Raw genomic sequence first — 15,982 nt, 5'->3', positions numbered from 1 at the left:
CATGGGAGACACCACATGCAGGGCACCTGGCACAGATGAGGGGAAGGCAGGATATTAACACGGCTCCCCAGAGAAGCCAGTGCCACATTACGAACATGCCTGGTCCAGAGCAGCGACAAGGGAGCAAGATGACAACGTCTTGCATCTTCCCTAGTGGCTGTCCCAGTCAGCTCCGTTGTATTTCAGACTACTGAGCAAAGTCCAGATTGCCTTGGCAGGGTCTGCCTGGGACAGCCTTTTTGTGGCCAGAAAGAGCCTACACACTTAGTGATGCTGTCCTGCCAGATCTGTATCATACTACTACTGCCCAAGTATCAATTTTATAGGAGAAGCACTTCCAAGTAGTTTTGTGGATTATCCACAGAAAAATATAATAACTCAGAAGCATTTCAGGCTACTGATTTCTGTTCTAACAATGCACCATCTTTATCTGCCAGAAGTTACAGAATGGAAAAGGTACCTTTGTGACAAAACCCCCCACTTTTTAGATGGTTTAAACAAAAGAAAAGAAATTAAGAAGTTAACTCACCTAGTGACAGTGCAGGCAAGACAAATGCAATCTAAAAAACCATGTACTAACACTGTTAACTAAAGAGTCTGCCTCCAACAACGGGGATTTCCTACCCCAGAGGTCATGGGATTCTATGAAGACATGAACCATATGTACTCCGGTAAAATTATTTTTGTTTCCATTTGCATACCTTTTTTCTCGGTACACTCCCTCTATCTCCATTTTCAGTTCAAGTCACTGAGGCCTGCTTCAGTCATTATTACATTAGAGAAAATTTTAGGCTACAGAAGCTGGAGATTAACTCAGGCTCTGGGTGACAAAACTCAAATGAGAAGTCAAAAGGAGCCCTTCATTCAAATGTACCGTCTCATTAAGTGTCTGATTCTCATTACCAAAGTACAACAAGGTAACATTTTATCAGGCCACAAGAAATAAAACCATCTGCATTTCTATAATCACTGAACATTTAAAAAAATCTAGGCAAAAAAAAAAATTAAAAATAGCAGCCAATTGCTAATCCTCTAATTGCAGAGCTTTCTGCACCCTTAAAGCAGCATGGAAGCAAAACTGTACTGGAACATATAAGCCAAGGTAACATGAGAACATGTAACACTGCTTGGAAACGTTCTGATTTACAAATGTAGATTTGTTTAGAACTTTTAAGAGCAGGTGAATAGTGGTACCAACTTTAATACAATCAGAATAGTGACATCTCAACATAAAACTACATTTTAACAAACCTCTTTGGCTCTCTGGATAAGCCAATTCTATTACCTCTTAGAGCAACTCTTAATTCCACCACTTAAGATGTTGGAGAACAATTACTTTATTTACAAATGCTCTTTTCTGTACTTCAGAGTAATATGCCACTCTTGTTTCCAATGTGAATGTCTAAAATTGGTTTCCCTGTGAATTAAAAATCTGATAGACTAAAACTTGTCTCAGCTTCTGAGTATCTTGAAAGCTACTGCTAGTTCAAAGATTTCGTAAATGTTAAATCCATCACCATCTCATAAAAGAGAAAGCTTTTAAACTAAAACAGAGTTCTATATTCCTCAAAACTTACGGATGATTTCAGACTCTCAAAAATTTAACTACATTGCTCCTATAAAAAGAAACTGCCTACAAGGAACCTGTGAGCATGTTACTTAGATATGGAAATAGAATTTATACAAGACGACATATTTAATACTCACTGATTTTGTCTGTTAAGACACTACACATCTTTTACTGTCACTCTTTGCCTCACATCAATTCCCCACCTGAAGAAAATTCTGGGAGAACAGCATCCATAATCTAACTAAATACAGTTTCACCTCTGTATCAGAATGTGCCAGAATAAACACAGTGTAAACTTAATTTTCTCTGTGTATTTTCATGTCTCAGCCACCTTATGCTTGGTAATGCACAATTACTAAAGTACCAGCCCTTGCAAGTATACACTCAAATAATTAGAAGCCCAATCTAAATCAGAACTCGGTGAGATTCTACCTACGCCTTTGTGTAACACCACCTCTGAGCAAAGAATGCTTCTCATCATTGTGAGATTTCACCTAACAATACACAAGAACACAAATGAAAATCAAATTCTCACCACTCTTACTGTACTAAGAAAGTCCGAAATCTGAGACTGTCCAAACTATGGAAACTATGGAAACAGAGTTTTTAAAAAAAATGTCAAAATTACAGCAAGAGAGATTCAGCATAATACAGTTCAATGCAAAATAACGCTAACACAGTCAAGTTACAATTCTATGTGTAAAGTATGACTTTCTCAACCTCTGCTCTATACTTCTAACTCACAACATGCTGCTTATCCGATAACCTACTCGTATGCCAGGAACAGCAGTAACTCTGCTTAGGCCTGCCATGTACCATTCCTGGTTATGCCAAGACACAGTTTGCTTTTACACTATTTCCTCCTCTCCTCTCGTAACAGATCACACAGTACTGAAGAAGGATTATACAGAAAGATGCTATTTCTCCAGTCAATTGCTATGCTTATGCTCTTCCTGCACAACATTTAATTGTTATCATGGCAGTTGCATTTATTATATCAATTTAAGCAAAATAAAAAAGCATAGCAAAAATTACTTTAGTATCAGTATTATGCAGTGGATCTGAATTTTTTTTTAAATGCAGTATCTGAACATCAGAAAAAAGAAAATGTTTCCTAGTCAATGCAGTGACTGGTGTTTTTGCAGAAAAAAAGTGTTTTGAAAGTCAGCCTATTTTCTTTTTTGACTTACTAATTCTGGCTGAGAGGCCAAGGCTCTATTGGCAGCTACAGAGAAGCACAAGAAGAGTTATTATTTCACACTAATGTACAGAACGTTGTTCTATATACACAAGAAAATACTGCACCTGCAACATAATCATTGGAACTTGGCTTTTACAGTATTTACAGGTTGTCTCCCGGTATTTACAGGTCTTCTCTACGTGGTCTGGCAAATCTTTTCTCAGTATTTTTTCTTTGCAATCAGCACGAGGACACGAGAGCTCTTCAAACTGACAATCAGTTTTCAAATGCATCTGAAAGATCAAAAAAAAGTCAAGCCAACTAAATTTTGTGCATGTCTTCCATACTTTGAAGACATCCCACATTAAGTAACTTCAGAACCAAAGTAAGCAAAGTTATTTTGTGCACTGTATTGTGCAAGAGCAAACACTAACAAATCTACTCAGGAATACATTTCTGACTTTACACTCTCTTTACCGAGACAGCAGATTTCACTGTATTATAGATGTACGTGAGCTACTTTTATACTAAAAGCATTCTAACACAGTCCAAAATTCCACACAGGCTATTAAACAAAAGGTAAGCATTCTTTTCCAAGGTGTATTATTCCACATAAACACAGATGCTGCTTTAAATTGTTTAAGTACCTGAGCTTGCTCATTCAAAGCAAGTACCTATACATCTCACTACAAACTGCTGGGTTAGCCATACCTTACAACTGTTATATTATTGGATTACTGCTATGTTATGCCTTCACAAAACAAAGCTGTAAGTTATTTTGTACAAGTCTGGAGAAGCCAAAGGTTTAACTCCATGCATAAACCACCACTTATATGAGAGGATTAAGACTGGTAAATAAAAACAAAAACACACCAAAAAGGAATTCAAATTTCTCACATTTGTAAAGTACACATTAAGATTTTTCCCAATTTTAGTTCACCCTTGTCATTTGCTTCATGCATTTATATTTCTGAGCTTCAGTGTCACACAATTGCATGATTTGTTACTACAATTCCTTATAGCTCATCAAAAAGCTGAGTTTCAGAACAGTTTAACTCTAATCTGATTTATAAATGTCAGAATAACCTCTAGTGTGAGCAAGTCAAGAAATGGACTGGGGCTTTAATTTGTGAGATTTCTTCTCATTCTTTAACTCAAAAGGAAGCTTATGAGTATGTTAGATTACTTACCAGTAATTGACCCAAAGACAGTTGTTCTTTACAGCCCTTGTTTTCATTTCTGCAGTATATTTGAAGGGCAAGTAGTTCTCTCCTGCAACAATTATCTTTAAATACCTGAAAAATTAAAAAATCACTTCATTTTAGAAATTGAAAACCTGTCAAGAATATGCAAGTTCAAATAAAGTAGAAGCCATGCAATTTGGCTACAGCAGTGTCATTTAATTCTAGCTTTATGTGCCAGAAATAAAACCCTACCATTCAGTTTTTCTTGAATGTGCACATCACTGAGATTCCTCCACTGTGAAGCAGCCCAGTGAGAAAGACTATTTGGACAGATGCTCTACTATTGTTTCACATTTACTATAACTACAATAAAGGGAAAGGTACAAGAAAGGACTAAATTTTTGCTATTTGCTTGCCAGGCTTGACAGGTCTGCATAAGCTAGAATTCTCTACATCGTTTGGGAAGCTGATGCATTAGGCACAATACCCTAAAGACAAAAAAAGAGCCAAAGCACAGTGGTTCAGAGAGGAGGGACTTCATGGAAGACAGTCCCACAATGACTAGACTGGTTAGTTGGAACACCTACTCGCACTTCAGTGGTAACACATTATTAAACACATTTTCTAAGGTCTTAGACTGGAGGAGGTTTATTATTTCACAGATAAGCAGGCTTTAACTATCTCTCCATTTTAATGTTTATAAGCATTTTTTGTCTATAATAGAACTGCAAAAAATTAGAAATACACAGCTTGGGGTTTGGACTTTCCACCTTTTATGGGTGATACCCCATAAAAGATAAAGAGAAAACACAACCGCACTCTCAAGAACCCCATTGCTAAGGGCAGGAACTGGAGATAAGGAGTGAAGACCATTACTACTATTTTGAAGACCAAAACAAAGGGCTAAAAACTTCTAGTTATCTTGCAGCTGCTTTCATGACCATTAAGAAATACCAAAGAAGCAAGCCCAACTTCTCTGACAAATGGAGTTCTGCTATACTGCATGCACTGGAGGATTAGTGTAATTACAGAACGGTTCTGCATGCTAACATTTAACAACAACAACAGAGAATTATGATCAGATCTGTCTACAGTGACTATGAATCTATCCCCAGTATCAGCGAAGAAGGAAACACTGCAACCATTCTCATCCAGTCTCATCTGACACAGGTCACTGATGCATATGTGAAGTTTAATGAATCAACAAATCTCATTTGAATAATCAATTGCCACTACTGTAGTATTTTTTCCAAAGTAATTCACAGGGTTACTAGGCACAGTTTTGCTGACTGAAGTTAAGGTAAGACGACAATTTTTAAACAGTTTTTCCAAGACCATCTAATAGCTCTTCAGTGATTTTGGACATGAGCATTCTAAGGGGAGAGAGAAGTTTCCAGTTTCATGAAAATCACTGACTTACACAGTTAGTCTAACATGTATTTAATATACATTGCCCTTCTTGTCCTCCTCCTGTTTTAGAGATATTTGAAGTTTCATAATAAATGTACATATTTATGTATATTGGGAGGTAGAAAGTTAGCATTAAAAAGACAAATAAAGTAGGCGTCATGATTATTGGTCTGAGCTCCTGGAGACACCATCCATCTCAAAACTGAATTATGCTGAGCACTGTTCAGAGAACTATTCTGAGTTAAGACGAGGAGAGATTCATGTACCCACTAACCTTTTCTTGAAAATAGTTATTGTAACAAGTATTTATTTAGGCAGGAAAGACTACTAACACAAAGAATTTACTAAACACTTTAGAAAAATCTAATGTAAAAACTGCATAAACCATGTACTAAGTCAAAAATAATTTTCTCTACCCTCAACCTTTCAAAGGCAATACAAAGTTTTGCTGTGAAAAACAGTGAAGAGGGTATCAGTGAAATATCCATAGAAGAATCACCTGATTCTATTAGTTACTGTAACTCCACACTGTTCTGGTTCCAGTGTGGTTCACAGAACAACACACCGTAAAAACAGATTAGTGAAACAGTAGACACTGGTCTGGAGCTAAATCAGGAGTAAGATTTGCCTAGATCTGTCACATCTCTGTATCTACAGGAGATGCAGTATTTCTTATCACCCTCCTGGTTGATGGGAGGACAACTGCAATGTGTTGCTGCAGCTCCCAACTATGAAAACAAGATGTGACACCTGGCTGGACCATTAGGGATGAAGCTGACCTGCTGTTTTCTACCATGTGGTTAACAGTAAAAGTGAGCTGTCCTCCTATATAAAATACAAGGTTTAGGTCTTATAACAAAATTATCTTCCTCAGGTAGCTTGTTAGGCTTATGAAATAATTACCACAAAGCAATAACACATCTTATGTACACCACACAATTCAATACTCTTGAATAAAAAATAACTTTAACAATACCTTATCTTTTACTATGCTTTCTTGACACGCTGTACATTTTGGACTAGAAGAACTGGAGAGAAAAGAAAACAGAAAAACTAGTTTAACTCATCTGAATTTTTGTAGTACAAAAATTTCCGTTTATTAGGCACTTTACTTAATTACAATTATTGAATATATTTTAAAATCATTAGAAGTGGATATAGTTCATTATAATGAGATAACACGATGTTATTTCAAAAAATTTGAACACCGAGTTTTCAGTGGACAGTAATCTGGCATTCCCAAGGAAATAAGACCACTACAATGCCTCCAGCCAACTGTGCAGTGGTTTTCTTCAAGGTGGCAAAATTCATTCCTTATTTTACAGTCTGCACCTGATCCGCAATTTTTGTCACTTCTCAATCTAGCTGTGCAAACAGGCAAAATATTTTCTCTTCAATTATCCAGTCCTTTTTCAAACAACACCTAATTAAACTTCACTTCCTCCGACAGTCAATTATATATCCTTTTAGGGTAAAAAAGTATTTATGTCCATCTCCTTCAAGTCTGTTCTGGTTTTAGTAACTGTTACAGATCCTTGCTCCCTCCTTTATCTGAACTATTGCCCTGTAGCTGTTTTGGTCATCTAATTACCAAACTTGTGATCTCTTGGACAACAGGCAGGTTGAGGAGCAGAGCAGTCCGTGAATAGAAACTGAACTGGAGTGCAGGAAATCTTGGTTCCTACAGCTGTTTCTGGCTCTGACCTGCTAGGTGTCATAGTGTAAATCCCTTCATTCCTTTTTAGCTCCTCTTCCCTATGTAAAATGTGGATAGTCATACTGATCTCCCTTGTAAAGCACCAAGATCTATGGATGAAAAGCACTAGGTAAAAGCCAGGTGAATTCTTTTGTAAAGCAACTCACTGACAGGCTGTAAGTTGTGGCTGCTAGGAGCTGTGCAAATCAATGTAAAAGGCTGAATAAGTTTGATTATGTTATATAATCAGTATGGTTATTTCAAATCATCTCACTGGCTTCTGCTTCTTGAACTGACCATTTGTGTCCCATCATATTTCTGAGCATCTTAACTACCTTGCAGCTTCAATATCTGTAATATTTTTGTTAAGTAAAAAAAAAAAAAAAAAAAGGGAAAATAATCAACTTGAGGGCATACAGTGTTTAATACAATGTCATGCTTTCTTTCCTTGCTCTTACTGAATTCACTCAAGCATCCCACCTACTCTTCTAAACTACTGCTGCATACTGAGCAGACATCTTTACTGTGTTATCTACACTGACTCCCAATTCTTTGTCCTCAAATAACACTGGAACAGAAGCTGCTAACATAATCAGTGTGTGTGTATGCAGCAGCATATCAACACTGAATGAAAATTTTTTGTGCCAAATGCAGAAACAACATAAACTTATTTTACTTCCAGTTTTATGGCACTTTTTATTTCTCAAAAAAAGGAGCTGTAAATTTAATTTTAATAAAGGATTTGTTTGCAACAAGCACTTATATATAGTGAAATAACTCGCATGAAAGAGCAGTGTGGTAGATGGTCTTACCCATGTCTCCTTTTCAGTAACACACTAGTTGGAAAGTCAAGAAAGTAAAATTACACATGTTCTAGCTGCACTGTAATAAGCACATGTGCATGTCTCACAGCAGGGAAGGAAAATTGCCCAGATTCCAGGAATGCCACAATTGTTACTGCTTAGATTAAGGATCTGCTCTGTCCATCTGCACGCATCGAGCATGGCAGGTGTTTGCTTTTCTGCAGTCACTGTTATTAACCATGTAAGACTCTTCCAAAAACATATATTCAGAAAGAAATAACTGCATTTCTTAAATGAAAACTACACCTCACCTGAAAATGTGTATTGAAAAAAAAGTTGGCGGGGGTTTTTTGTCGTTGTTTTAAATTTGACATGCTGTAGCACAAAACCTACAGGAGTGGATTAGTGAGCTATGGACCCTTGTATTTGCCCAGTACAGAGGTTACTCTCTATCATGAGACAGAGTAATGTAATATCCTCCAGTTTCTTTTGCCATGCTGCATGTAGTCTTGATTTATATACACCTGAGATTACAGTATTTCCAAGGGAAATATAAGCTAATACCTAGAGTCAGGATGGTCACAAAAAGTAAACGCGAGATCACCAAGACCTTCTAAAGTCAAATCCTCTCTCTTAGTAGTCCAGTGTGCAACATCCAGCGAGCTCAATGTCTTCTATACCTCTGCTTTCCCAGTAGCAAATGGAAGTATTGACTGCTTATTTACCCCAGGAGATTAAAGCTTGCAGAATGGTCTCCAAACATTAGACCAAGTTTTGAAATCACACTGCTGAATACAATCAGTAGCAATGGATCAAAGTTGAGAGGCAAAGAAATATACTTCTACTGATGCACAGATACTTGTTAAAAGCTAGATACTCCTTGAATGGTCACACTTTTATTCTTACCTAGACTAGGAAAGGTTGAATCTCTCAGCATTCATTTTACACCTATAACATTCACTCACCCACCACTTTGCACTCTGGCCCAAACATCTCGGTAAGAGAAGCCAGCCTTCCTGACCCTCCTTGAATCCACAAAACATACAAGCCCCAGGACATACAGCTAGAATGGTTATGGGAAAAGGAAGCTCCACAAGCAGTTAAATTTATCCAAGGGTCCCACCACTCAACTGTAAGGCTGGGTCCACAGCTAGGTTAGGTACCATCACCCCAAGGAGCCTCTGCAGGCTCACTTCCTCACATAGCCACAATTCACTAAGAGCATTCTACGCCAAACTAGCCATATTACCAGTCATGTGAAATAGCTACTCAGTCTAGGCTCCACAGGCAATGAAATTCTTACCTAACGCACATCACTACATGGGATTAAACCACTTTAACAACCATTCCAACAATATTGATGGAAAGCTTAGTTGTCTCATCCTGACCCAGAGCAGAACACAAATGTTTGCACCAGCATATGGATAACAAATAAGCAAGCAAGCAACAAGTGGAAGGCTGCTTCAAGCCAGGGGATTAGCTTAATGTATTCCTAAAACTACAATGGTGTTCATGCTATTTTCAGCGGTTCACAAGACAAAGTTATCAACATGTCTGTCACAACAAAAAACATACCTTAGCAAGGCATTCATGCAGGTCTCACAAAATCTGTGTCCACATTCAGTCTGTTTAGGATTGCATAAGATGAGGTGACATTTTTCACATTTATACTTATCTTCCACAGCATTTACAAATTTCTCTTTGTAGCCACCTTGCTCTGGAACATAAATCGATGCTGAAGGACTGCGATCAGGATTGGCCCTTTGTTGCACCATTTCCACAGATAAAGGGGGTTCTGTCTTCTTACTGGTGTCCATGCTCTAAGATAGTTTCTGTGAAGCAAAAATGAGAAAACTTCTAAGAAATGAAGACCTCTTTTTCCATTTAAATAAAACAAACACAGCATCTCTGAGAGACTATGTAAAACCAGAAAGCACTAAGAACAAATATGTGTCCACACATCATGTGAACGTAATACATAACTGCCTAAGTATATTAAGCATAGCAAACCCATAAAATATTCTATATTTTTCAATGGCTCTAGAAGGTCAAGAATTAAAACCTATTCCTGAAAGCAACGTGTTAGTTAATTATTGGCATCGCTCTAGGAACAAAAAAGAACAGAGCTTGCATTCTTCCACGTCTTTCTCTCTCTCTTTGAAGCAGAGGAAGCAGCAAGGGCTGTGGTGGAGAAGGTGCACTGGTCCAGTACCGTGCACAATACTACTCAGATGCTACTGTGAAAAGCACACAACCACTATACAGGGTATCTGGAGTCTATGCACCTTCACTGCCAACTCTTCCTGTCTATCCCATGCAATAGCAAAATGTAAGACATGCTGCTTTAAGTCTGTTTTAGAACAACACAACAGGTTTTTACTTTTTAAACACTTTCCAAACTTTTCATTGTACATCCCCACATGAAGGGAACAGGTGATACAAGTCTAGTTGACAGAGGAGAAAGGCCTATATAACATGGCCACTTGATTAATTCACCAAGACTAAGCACAACTGACAGGCAGATGAAACAATAATTAACACAGTTGAAGACTGAATTACAGTACCTATTATCTTGGACTATGATTCTTCTAGGTCATCATGCAAAGCATTAGCAGAGCAACAGAGGAAAAATACCCCAGGTTAAATTTTAAGACCCATTTTCAATAATTTCCTTGCTTATCTTGTAGTCAAACAAGTGTTAAGTGGTCTTAAAAAAAACCTCAGCACATGAAGGAGAAAGCACAGTTGGAGGATCCAACACCTATTTACATAAGAGAAATGCCTGGCTATTTACAAGAGAAAGGCATACTCCAATTCTCCCTCCTTGTTAACTGACACTTGAAATATAAACCTATTCCACTGCTCTACAGTTGCCTCAAGCGCTATAATTCAACTTTAAGCAGCAGAATGAAGAAATGAGGCCCAGTTCATTTCTCAAAGTATGTCCAACAATACCACAAAGGGAGTCAAATGCCTCACATCCCAAACACGCAAACCTTCTTGTACATGGTTTTTGTCACCTCTTATCTTCCCTCGCTAAGCCCAAAACAAGTACTTGTAATTGAACGTATTTTCTTGTAAATCATTTCTGCATCTATAGTTTTGGTATAGAATTCTCCATGGAGACTAAACAGCCAAGTAAATTTCTTTCATTTCTGATGCCAACTGTTATTTCTAGAAACAAAAGACAAAATCATTGCATCTCATCGCTGATACCATTTCATGTCTTTACCAACATCAGCTGAGCAAGGATAGAGGTGCTGAATGACAAATCCACACTTCATTGCCCCCCTGCCCCAGGGGGACAGCGTCTCTGTATCTTCATCAAACACAGAGAGAGCACAAGGAAACCATCCTCATAACTCAGTAGATCCAATGATTGGGTCTTATTCAAAACCAGCAAAACAAACAAAAAACCCAAACAAACATTCCCTACCACCACCACCTCCCCCTCCTCCAAAAAAAAAAAAATACCCCACAAAGAAACAAAACAGTTTCTACAGTAACTGAAAGGGAAATATAAATGCTGGTGCATAATCTGAATTAATATCTGCCTGTTCCTTGTCTACTCTTCAAAGACTGCAGAGTCTAATGCCTTGGCAGAACAGTATCTGAAAAAACAGAAAAATCAGTGCTGAACTGTAAGTAACTTGCAGTTCTCATTAATAAGGAAATTCAGGTTATTTCAGACCAGGGAAGTAAGCAAAGCCTGAACTGGATTTTCAGCAGCAACCATTAAAAAAACCAAACAAAAAGCCAGATAATGATGACACTGAAGAGGCAATTCAAAAGACTATAACCAGCATACAAGAAATGAGATGTGATGCTGAGAGACAAGGAGGTTAAGAGAAGTGACATGAGCGAGAAAGGAAAGCAGTTGATGAAAGTAGTCTAGCTTTAGAGATTGCCCAAGACATGACAGCCATTGCTGAACATCTGTGACTGGACAGAGGGGAACCCAGTCATGAGCTTAGGACTTGGCACTTTGTTGCAGTTGTAAAAGAAAAGGAGATTAGCAAGAGAGGAAAAAAAAAAGTGCAACTCCGTAAGCTAAGTTTCACCTGTCTGGATGCTATCTACGGATTTGCTTCTTGTGCACAACTGTGGGAAGAGCTTCATTTGGAGCTAGCAGTTTAGGAATCTGTAAAGGTTTTCAGTTCTCCGATTTATAATTTGTAGGTAGATACTGATGCCTCTTTTCCCACTGCAACTGCATATTTTTTTTAAATCATATTCAAGACCTCTACCATTCTGTCAACTCTTGGAAGTCAAAAGCCAACTTCAAGAATGTTGACTGGTAAGAACAAGACAGGGAATGCGATTTTTCTTAAAATGCCGGAATAAAACAAGGCATGGCCTGATTCTGACCCACAGAAGAAATTCAGAAAAAGAGGCACTAAAAGAGATGCTGACGGGACAATTGGCAAGTCAAGAAAGCACAAAGTTCCTGAACTTGTAAGTCATACAACACAACTATTGAACATCTGTTTCCCCATTAAGTTTCTTCCAAACAAAAAGAAGCTAAAGATTATTAGAGAGGTGAAGTCTTCCAATAGCATGATTTCTTCAGGGAAACTATTCAGTTTATTAATCACAATGAGGCAGGCAGGGGCGAGAAGAATAATATTCAAGATTTAACTGAGAAAGAGTACTGAATGCCAAATAAGCAGCAGGTGAGAGTTTCATAGAGATATGAAACTCCTCTGGGGCTGGACTGTCAGCTGGCAAGAAAGATTTCATACCAAAATAAGCTGCACAGGGCTCCACAGGACTCCACTTTTGGAAGTGACGTATTGGATATCTCGTCACAGAAAACAACCAGAAAGCACGCTGATAAATAAAATTTACTATGCAATATGCCTAAGAATAAGATTTGTGTGCCTCAGCTTATATATTTCTGTTTTATGAAGAAGTATGTCAGACCAGAAAAGCTAAACAAGCGCAGCACCAGGGTGGCCAGCTTGGTGAGGAATTCTCTTCCACAATACTCTGAACCGCCAGCATTATCTTATGCAGCAAAACTAGGAAGCCATTCATGAAGTACTGCAATAAAATACAATAGAGAACTGAGCTTAAAAGAACACCAAAACCTCCCTACTACAACGAAAGAGCTGCACTTAACAAGGGAGTGGGGAGATGTGATGTCTATCAAACTGCACACACAAATCTGCATGCACAGAGCTATGTCCTCATGCATGCGAGTTGCATGCTGTTACACCTGTGTATGAGATCAGTGGTGAACACAAGTGCAGATAATACAAACATTTCAGCTGCCACCCTTTTGCAAACAACTTTCTACTATGGTTTACATACCACTACAGGGTGTCATCTGCAATGTCTTCTTTTCCTTTTCAGGAACCTTTAACAGCAGGACTCAGATTATACCCCCATAATCATGTTTCAAACTGCCAACAAGAAGCAATTTTGAAGTCACACCTCAGTAAGATATCATGCACTTACAGCAGTGAAGATAACATACCTCCAGAAAGCAGGGAGAGGAATCTGGCTAGAACATTCAAGATAGGCTAGTTCTGGTGGGGGCCTCCGATTCCTAAAGGCATGGCAAGCTGCCATCAAGTCAAAGACTCTGGTTCCTGTTCAGCAAGCTAAATCTTAACTCTTAATTCACTACTAGCTATTTCTTGCTCCAATTTCTAATCCCTGGGAAAAATCACCACAATAAAAGAATATGACTTTTAGATGTCCTTTAAAACTGTTAAATCTTGGACAATCACACCTTTCAGGCCGGATAAGAACATAAAAAGAGGCACAGTCACCAAGGTCAGTTTTGTCCACTGTTGATTACATTCCTTCAGCCACCTCTCCTGCAACCAACATGTGCTTATATTCACGCTTCTGCAGAGTAACAGAAGCAGAGATTGTTCTGGTCATCAGATGGGTGACACTGCTCGCTCCAGTCTGTCAGGTCTCACTGAGCTGCATTTTTGTCACTACTCTCGTTCAATATAAGTGCTACTCAAGTATCTGAGGCTAGACCCCAGTTAATATTTCAGGCTGTATATACTGTAATAAAGGTTAGAACAATTTGTTGTTACTTAACTCATACTAACATTAGTACAGAGCATTAGAAACTGGAAACAAAAGTGAATCTACTGACAAAGATGTTCCAAGAATTAGAAAGCATAGGAGTTCCCGAACAAAAAGCATTTTTCTCTTTCCTTGTTTAAGCAAGGATGCTGTTCTCGCCACAGAGAGGGCAAACATCCTAGAAATCTGCATTAATGTTCCATATTATACCACATATATTTTATTTGCTTTTTGGGAATAAAACCAATTTGCAACATAGAAATACAATAAAGCTTCTACAAAAATTCAAAATAAATTTGCATCTAAAAAAACAGGAAAAATATTAACTCTTATGTAATCTAAAACACCCCCCAAAAAATTGATGGCAAAAGGGACCACAGGATTTGGCAGCTAGCAAGCTCTGCATGAAGACAGTTTTCAACATATTGACAATACAAAGCAAATAAGCTTTTGCCAAAGTTTTAAAATTCAAAAAGGTCAAGAAGTTATTTGAAATAAATGTTTTTGTTACACCACCAGAGAAGAGGATAACAGAAGACACAATCTAATTTGGTTATTACTTAGGACAGAAAAGCTTTTCAATCAAATTACAATTTGCACTGAGAACAGAAGTTACCCAAACAGAACAACACTCCATGCACAGTATCTAAATTAAGTTCTGAAAAAGAAAACTGAAGTTGCAAGAGGGACCTAAAGATCACAGCAGAAAAGTGACCAATCAGATGATTCAATCTTTCCTCTTCAAAAAACAGTTTATATATTCTTATCTAAAAAGCATAAAACCACACAAACTTCAGGGCCTTATTCTAACTAGGTAATTTTTTTGGTAGTGTGGGGTATGTTTTTTTAGTCTAGCTTTTAATGAGATAGGGCTTGTGACTGTGCTGTCTCTCCTCCCAGCCTCTCAAAACCACTTGGAAACCAACTGGACAGATAAGTTTCATGAAAATGAGCAGCTATGTGGGGAACAGAAAGAGAAACCTAATGTAGTGTCTCACTGAGCAAGAGGCTGTAGAAGTACAACCTCGGTCATCACCACCTGTGATCTATCAGTTGGGAAGTCAGTACACAATTACACCCAAGCCAGCCAAGACCACCTGCTCCCTCTTGTCCAGGCAAACTTCATGGTCTTAGTCTCCTCCAATATAATAATGGCAGGGTCTTTTTTTTTTTTTTTTTTTTTTTGAGGAAGGGGGAGTAGGGGTTAAAAAAAAGGGATGTAGAGCACAGATTACTAGGAAACCAGACTTCATCAGTTTCACTCTTCACAAATTTTCTTCTGTGCTTTATAGGATAGCCTCAGAGCACCAAATAATCAAGTACCTGGGGTGGTATTTCCAGCTCTTCAGTCTTCACAGCCCATATGCTTTCTATCACCAAGAATTATTGCTTCAAGTTATCACACAGAAATCTTTATCTTAAAATTAAATTATTAAAACAACCTTAACTTTTCCTTTGTCTTACATTTCAGCATTTTATAGCTTCTAATAAATTCCTAGCACATACGTACTGAAAAGAATGTACATCTTTCTTTCAGTATCTTTTAGACAAGTCTTCTGACTCTGTTCTGCTTCTATTTCCAAGCGTGACTACAATATGCAACATATACTGTTGTATCTCGATGACTCGTTAAAACAATAATGCAAACTGAAAGCAGTATATTGGTGACAACATATTATTAATTTACTCAGTGCACACATGTCAAAAAAAAATTAAAGCTGAGCAGGGAGGCTGCCATGGGAATCTTGACTCTAGAGCTCTTAAGCATGAAGGTGTCTTACTGCAGAGAGCCATCCTCACAGCATCCAGCCACCCCTCAGCCTGGCATTCTGGTAAAAGCCCCACCATTGAGTCTGGACAAGGGCACAGAAGAACAACTGCTAAATAAAATGCAAATAGCTTGAATCACTCCACAAAAATACCTAGACAGTGACTGAAGCAGCACCGGAGCGGCAGGTTTGAAAGCAAAGGACCATCCATCGATTTTGCCGTGTGCGAGGTCAGAAGTCTTGGCACTTTCACTCCTCGTTTGTACACAGGAACTACTGATTTTTTTTTTTTTCCTCCATGTACTTGTCATGCTTGAAGCAC

At 38.1% G+C, this 15,982-nt stretch overlaps 1 protein-coding gene across 17 annotated transcripts in view; it reads right to left on the bottom strand.

The window, feature by feature from the left end:
- TRAF3 (TNF receptor associated factor 3) overlaps window positions 1-15,982 on the bottom strand; it is a 73,728-nt gene that overhangs the window by 24,736 nt on the left and 33,010 nt on the right. For all 17 annotated transcript variants that reach the window (XM_052783222.1, XM_052783236.1, XM_052783238.1 and 14 more), the window contains 4 exons: window positions 9,419-9,675; window positions 6,321-6,372; window positions 3,941-4,045; window positions 2,876-3,043 (listed from right to left, as the gene is read on the bottom strand). In XM_052783222.1, the coding sequence (XP_052639182.1) occupies window positions 2,876-3,043; window positions 3,941-4,045; window positions 6,321-6,372; window positions 9,419-9,660 (567 nt within the window). In that variant the 5' untranslated portion in view covers window positions 9,661-9,675. The remainder of the gene's footprint in view (window positions 1-2,875; window positions 3,044-3,940; window positions 4,046-6,320; window positions 6,373-9,418; window positions 9,676-15,982) is intronic.

Source organism: Harpia harpyja, chromosome 3 (genome assembly GCF_026419915.1).
Source record: "Harpia harpyja isolate bHarHar1 chromosome 3, bHarHar1 primary haplotype, whole genome shotgun sequence".
NCBI classification, from domain to species: domain Eukaryota; kingdom Metazoa; phylum Chordata; class Aves; order Accipitriformes; family Accipitridae; genus Harpia; species Harpia harpyja.
The sequence above is the reverse complement of the archived record's forward strand: the minus strand, read 5'-3'. Positions and strand labels throughout refer to the sequence as shown.